This window comes from Solanum pennellii, chromosome 2 (genome assembly GCF_001406875.1).
Source record: "Solanum pennellii chromosome 2, SPENNV200".
Taxonomy (NCBI): domain Eukaryota; kingdom Viridiplantae; phylum Streptophyta; class Magnoliopsida; order Solanales; family Solanaceae; genus Solanum; species Solanum pennellii.
The window spans coordinates 56669522-56676837 of record NC_028638.1 but is presented as its reverse complement, the minus strand read 5'-3'; the positions used below and the strand labels follow the sequence as shown (position 1 = coordinate 56676837).

At 35.1% G+C, this 7316-nt stretch overlaps 1 protein-coding gene across 1 annotated transcript; it reads right to left on the bottom strand.

The window, feature by feature from the left end:
* Window positions 1-1046: 1046 nt before the first annotated feature.
* On the bottom strand, window positions 1047-2670 carry LOC107009107. Its single transcript, XM_015208383.2, has one exon. The coding sequence runs from the start codon at window positions 2525-2527 to the stop codon at window positions 1319-1321; it is 1209 nt and encodes a 402-aa protein (XP_015063869.1). The 5' UTR covers window positions 2528-2670; the 3' UTR covers window positions 1047-1318.
* Between the last annotated feature and the right edge of the window lie 4646 nt (window positions 2671-7316).

Below are 7316 nucleotides of genomic sequence, written 5' to 3'. Positions count from 1 at the left end.
TACAACTAAAAATGAAGAAACCAAGCAATAGAAAAAAAGGGAAAAAGGAAGAAAGAGAGAGCCGGAATAATTGAAGGTTTCAAAAGCAAAGTAGCACCTTGTTGTTGTGTCTCTTAAAAGCCAAACTAGGAGATGTTTTTCAAGTGTCAGCCTTCCTCTGCCCCTATTATATTCAATTCATACAAAAACACTTCCCAAATTCCAAAGTAGAAAATATATGTATAAAGTTTTCGAGTATTATACACATTGCTATCTATCCTTTTCCCACTCTCTAAACTCAAAAGACACTCTACTCTGCCTCAAAAGAATACTCATTCCCTTTCACTTGCTACTTCCTTCCGCACGTACGCGGACTTAGCCCGCGTTAAATTAATTTACGTTAAATTAATTTATGTGTACATCAACTGACCATTGCTGAATAATTAGACACTCGTATGAGTTTTTAAAAAATCCAAATAGAAAGATGTTTATAATTCACTTATTTTTTGAAACTCTAAATTTATGTATAGGCTTTTGTGCATCCCGAAAAAGGGCTAAATGTGGAAGGAGAAAAACTGAAATAAAAGCAGAAATTTATTTACTGAATTTCCTGCCAAAACCAAACATATTTCTCCGCACAATTTGCCAAACAGCACGAGCATACTCATTTATTACACTGACAATTATCCAAACGACGCCGTGGGCTGGCTATCGCTTACCTCGAAAGCAATGCACTGTCCCACGCCCCCACCCCTCTCTACTCTAAATAACTCAAACTTCTATCATAGGCCGTTGATTTGATTCATAGTATTTCCTTAGCTACAAACAATTCAAAAATTAATATTTTCTGATAAAAATCAAATAAAAAATGAAAATTACGATAAATAAATTAAGATAGAGCAATTACGATGCTAAGTTTTCGCAAGGGAGGGGCCTAAAGCAACGTCTCTTTTTCTTCAGAAAGGCACACACGTGCATTACCCCTATTCGAAACCTGTGCCACCTTAATCCTTACCCACTACATTTTATTATTATAAAGTTTTATTTACCAGAACACCTGTAGCTGTCTAACATTTAACATTTTTACCAACAAGTTTTTATATTCCAAATACGGAAAAACAGAGAACTTAATACAATTTCTTCTGATTTTTTCCATATTTCAAATTCTTTGTACTTTTTTAATAATAATACATCAACGCGTATTTGTTTCTCTTCTTTTTTGCGTCTGAATATCAATTGTACCAAAAAAGAGGCATATACCAAACCCGAGGTTTCGAAAATCTAAAAAAGAACATGAAAAAAGGAATCTCGATGTTTGCCGGTAGCCGGTTAACCAATTCTATGAGGATGACCGTGAACGGGTTACCGACTCAGCCAATTTCCCGATTCTTTCCGCTAACTCCGGTGAAAGCTTCTTAGCCGGTTTCTTCTCCTTCTCCGGTCGATAATCAAAACCCAGTGCGTAAGAAACTTCTTCGGAGCTCCACCCGGCTTTACGGAGCGAATCAGAGAACCGATCCGCTTTCACAAGAAGAGCATCCATAACCGCTTGATTATCTAACAATATCATTTCACCTTCGAAGAATCCAGAAGCTGTAACTTGTACAATTTCCTTCACATCCGATTCAGCCCACCCGCCTTCTTTTAAAACCGACCCGATATTATCTACGTACTCGTCGACCCAATTAGGCATTTTGGACTTGGGCATTTCAAAGTACCTTTCCGGTGAGGTTGAACATGACGATGACGAATTTGAGTTCCTCCGCCTTCGATCTACGGCAGCATCGCTCCAGAACTCTACCCAACGCGGCGTCCGACCACCGGAGAGTGTATCGAGACTCCTCCTTGAGAAAGTGGATGATGAACCAGCGGATTTTTCACTTAAAGAGCGCTGTTTTGAAAGAATCTGAGGATCTGAACTTTGGAACAAAGATGATTCACGATCAAAGAAGTCGGATAGATCAAATCCGCAGCAGAAAATCCTATTTTCGTCCACGTAGAAAATTGGGTTACCTGCTAAACAAGGATTACAAGGAATGTAACAATGGTTGAAAATGGGTATAAGAAGTGGAGCTCTTTTGAGAGCATTTCTTGCTATTTTAATTGCCTTTTCTGGGTCACATGGCCTAGGACCCCATGACTTAGACCACAAAGCATTACGAGCTATATGGAATGAAATTGCAGCGATGGGTAAGTCAATCGAAGCACGAAGCTGGAACCGAGCCGGACCAGTAGAGCGCCAGTCAGGAAAACCAGGTCCGATGGGTAAGCCGGCGGAGAGAACAGCTTTTAAGTCAGGTGGAAAAGCAAACCCAAACTCTGCTTCAGCTCTAGCGAATTCCACATCCGACAACCCGGCCTGAACCTGAATACCAGAGCTCTTTAGATGAGATATAACTTTATCAGCAAGAAAGGAGAACGAAAGGAGACTATTCCGAGGAGGCATCGGAGTCGACGGAGAAGAAGCGGCGGCTCTTGCAGAGAGACGGCGGAGTCCGGCTAAGTGAGCCGGATTCAACCCGGTCATCCTCCGGTCTACGTCGACCATTGTAACTTCAACAATCCGGCCGGAAAAGTGTGTAAAAAAATCCGATCACGATGATTAACGGTAACAGAAACGGCGAAATGAAGCAAAAGCGAGTGTGTGGGAACGGTGGAGAAGAGTAAATTTGGGGAAAAGGAGAAGTATAGATTTTTGGATCTTAAAAGAAAGTTAAGGATATTTATAGCAAGTTTCTCGAGTGGTGTCCCACTTTAAAGATTTTGGAAATAGACCTCTTTTTTCTTTTCTCCATATACATTATATGGAAATGACAGCATTATATTATTAATTACACCTTCAATTTAATTTGACTTCTCTACAATATTCTACAAATATAGAAACAATTTTTATAAAAATAATCATAAGTTAAAAATAGTAGTCCACTAATTTTTATTTTTTTTCTTGGTCCTTTCTTAACTTCTAAATTAACCGTGTCCAATTGTTTAAACAAAGAAAAGTTTTAATACCTTCCCTCAATTTGTTGATTCACTAATTTAGGTATGATTATTAAAATGCTCAAATATTATGGTATCTTAATAAATGTATTTGCATAAATCAAGATAAGATTATTTTATATTTGGAATAAGAAAATATCTTCCTGTAAATATAATTATTGAGGGTACATATAAATGGTAAGAAGATTATAGCATATTACAATTCAATACCAAACAGAAATGAAATAACTAAAAATAAAAAGAAGTAAATAAATATATTCTTAAGTTTTGGTGAGCAATTACTTATTATCTATATCAGAAAAATATGAAATGGTGAACATTTGGAATAATGATTTACTTTTATTAAAGAAAAGATCGTACAAGGAAAATAAGTTATTGGAACAACGTAAAATATGGTAAAATAATTAATTTGGCATATGTGGAAAATGATTTACTATACATGGATAATGGGGATCCTCTTTTCTTAGATTTTTTTTTTATATTTTTGTTTTGGAAGAATTATATTTTACATTTTACAGTACAATTCTTGCATGTATTTTATTTTTAGTCTATAAAAAAGGCTAAAATTTTATTTAGAAAATTGTAGTTTTGTGGACCATACTATTAAGTAAGAGATAGGTAGTGGGATAAATAAAATTTAACATTGAGGTTAATAAATATAAGTACGTAAGAGAGCAGCTTTTGAGGGGAACGGCACGTTGTCGTGTTGAAGACAACCTATTTTGTAGTCCACTTGAAATTTTATTTTCATCAAAAAAAGAAAATGTATGCACCGCAAAAAAAATTCCATTTTTTTTGTTTTTGCCTTTATTTTCTTGATAATTTTAAAATTTTAATTCTAATATATTTAAATTTAGAAATTGAATAACATTTTAGTATGTTTAACATATTTATAAAAATTATTTTAACAAAACAATGAAATTAAAATGGAGGGAGTAGATATATTGACTTCATTTTCTAAACAGAAGTACATTTAATTATTTCACAATGAACTGATCCTCATGTTTTCAGTACTTATCGTATCATTTTAAATCAAAAAATAGTATTCCAAAATAATTATTATCTTAATAATTCAAGATTAGATTAGCAGCTGTGTTCAATTATATGATTAATTGTACTAGGAAACAATCTAGTTTAATTAAATAGGAATAATTTAGTACATTATTACCTTGTATTTTCTTTTTAATGAATAGAAAAAGTCAAAATAACGACTAAAATAGAGTTGAATGAATATTTTAAGGGAAAATGCATAAGTAGTTTGTGTCTTCTATGACCTTAATTCCATAGACACACGTAAACTTAACTAAAGTCTCTATCACTAAATTCATTTTATTCGAGTCACCAAAAGAGCAAAAGAGATGAAAACTCCTAGGAAAGGTTAAAAAGAAAGAAGTTAAAAATCACATAATCTTTTAATTTATATAATTATAATTTTGACCCAACTTTTAAAATAATATAGAGCCTTTTTTAATTTTAAATTGTCCGCAAATCGTGCTTCTTTAATTTCCCAAGAGAAATAAGTTGAGGTAACTTCCTTCAACATTCTATTAGTATTAATATTTATGCTTTGGACCATTTCAATTTAATCACGTTTCAATTCTAGCTTAATCTACTCTATTCAAAGTAAATAGGATTCTAAATTGAGACAAATGAATAAAAAACAGAACTACTACTATTAATTAAGGAAGTGTATCACTAACTTACGAAATTTCCACAAAGGATTAGTTTTTCAGTAATACATAAATGAAATTATATCTATTGACGCAATAGTTTCTAAGTAGTGGATTTTCTTCTTTATAGAAATTTATTAGCTGTCAAGGGTAAAGTTAAAAAAAAGGATTTCATTTACTTTAAAACCCTTAAAAGATTAATAAAGAAAATAAAATAGTTGACTAAATGTAATATTAAAGCCTAACTTTGTTTTTTCTTTATCCAAGATAAAATAAACCGATGAAGAAGTGTGTAACGGACAAAGCTAATGTAAGAAAAAGGAGTTCGGAGCCTTTCTAAATGATACAAAATATCGATAAAAATTTCAAAATGATATATAAAATTTTATATTAATTAAAATAGTAAAATTATTGCATTAACAGTGATTTACTCCATCGAAAAAAGTAAAATCGCTGCAGAGACAGCTATTTTGCAAAATGTGATTTTTTTTAAAAAAAATGAAATCGCTAGGCAGCTATTTATAATTTTTTAAAATTTTATTATTATTTTTTTAAATAAGAAAAATCGCTACCTAGGCAGCGATTTAAAAAAAAATTGAAAATGTGGAAGTCGCTGCCCAGACAGCTATTTCCAAAAAAAAATTTAAAGCAGCGATTTAAATTATTTTTTTTAATATGGATATTGCTGCTTGGGCAGCGACTTCCACATTTTCAAAAAAAATAATTTTTTTTTTTTTGAAAATCGTTGCCCTTAACTAAAAAAAGAATTAAAAAAATTATAAATCGCTGCCTAGGTAGCGAGTTTATTTTTTAAAAAAAAATTCACATTTTACTGTAGAAAATATCCATATTTAGCAAAATAATTATAGGAACAAAATAGACTAATTATGTTAGTAATATATTCTGTACAACCATTTTCCTTATCTGGTTCCGTATTTCTTTCCATCTTACCTGTATAAATGTAATAGTATTTTCACAAAAGCAATACACAGAAAATTAACCAAAAACTATTCTCTTTATTTACGTATTTTTAACATGGTATCAGAGCCGTAAGGTCGATCTTCGACGGTTTTTCGTACTCATCATCTACCGGGATCTACCGAAATGGAAGACCCATCGGAAAACCCACCGGAAAATCCAAACCAGCTTATTTCTATGGAACATATGCAACAACTGTTTCAAATGTTCCAAACACTCAACAAAAATTCAACCAACATCGAACCAGGGACTTCACAAACAGTGCGAGTCGCGGAAAAATTGAACTTCACCAATTACACCAAATGGTGTAAACTGATGCAGATAGCAATTGGTGGCCGGGGAAGACTCAATCACATCATCGTCAACCCCATTTCACCAGACGATCCAGAATACCAGCAATGGGCTCAAAAAGATTCGATGGTCATTTCATGGATCATCGAGAATATTGACGGAGATCTCGTGAATCAGTTCTTGGACTACAAAACTGCCCGAGATTTATGGAAAGGCATCGAAACTCTACTCAGTAGCGGCAGAGATGAATTGCAGATCTATGATCTGAACACAAAGGCAACCTCTATGAAACAAGGGATAGACACGATAGAGGTGTATTTCAGCAAATTAAATACCCTCTGGAAAGAAATCGATAGACGAATGCCGAACCCAATGAAATGCGCAGAAGACATCACACTGTTCAACTCATTTATACAACGACAAAGGCTGTACCAGTTTCTGGCTGGTGTGAATGATTCACTTGACAAAGAAAAGCGAGACATCCTGAATTTAGATCCCCTTCCAACCATTGATGCCGCATATGCCACCATCAGACGAGAAATTGCTCGTCGTGGCATAATGACCGGCAACTCATCACTGGAACGAGGTCCCTCAGAGATCGGAAGTGGTCTTGTCACTCAACGCCGGTCAGATTCTTCATTTAGCCGGTCAGATTCATCATTCCGGCGAGAGGACAAAACTCACCTCAAATGCAGCCACTGCGGAGGAACCAAACACACCAAGGAAGGATGTTTTAAGCTCATCGGCTACCCGGAATGGTGGGAGGACCTGAGACAGCGTAAAGCCGCCACCAAGGTAACAAAGACCGGCGGCAAGGCTAACGCCGCCATCGGAGAAGGAGAACCGACCAGCGAGGCTTCGTCAACCACTGTCACCAACAGGCGAACAGGTACCAGCGAGGCTTCGTCAACCAGTGTTACCGACAGGCGAACAGGTACGAGTGGCAAGGATGGGTTCACCAAAGTTTCTGGTGAACCATGGATGGAGACAGAGGAATAGACGGGAAGAAGAAGAGAGAAAATTCTAGAGGAGCCGTCCTCCAGAAATAAAAATGAGGGAAAACAAGAAGCCCTAAAATAATCAGACCCTTTAGCCCTTGTTAATCAAAAGCCCAAAAAATTAGAAGCCCAATTATACAAAAAACCCAAGGAAAAACAAAGTATGGGTCTCATGTGCAATAAGTCCGATTGGATTTTTGACTGTGGGGCCACGGACACTATGTCATACGACCCATCCGATTTTCTTTCCTCCACATCAACTACCCGTACTAAGATCCAAACTGCAAATGGGGAGTTTATTCCAATTACTCAGGCCGGAGATGTAGATATTACATCAGAAATCCATTTAAAAAATTGTCTTTTAATTCCAAGTCTTACCCACAAACTTTTATCTGTTAGTCAA

What these genes read in the sequence shown, in the direction of transcription:
- LOC107009107 (XM_015208383.2), bottom strand. Translation starts at nt 2,527, where the DNA reads ATGGTCGACGTAGACCGGAGGATGACCGGGTTGAATCCGGCTCACTTA.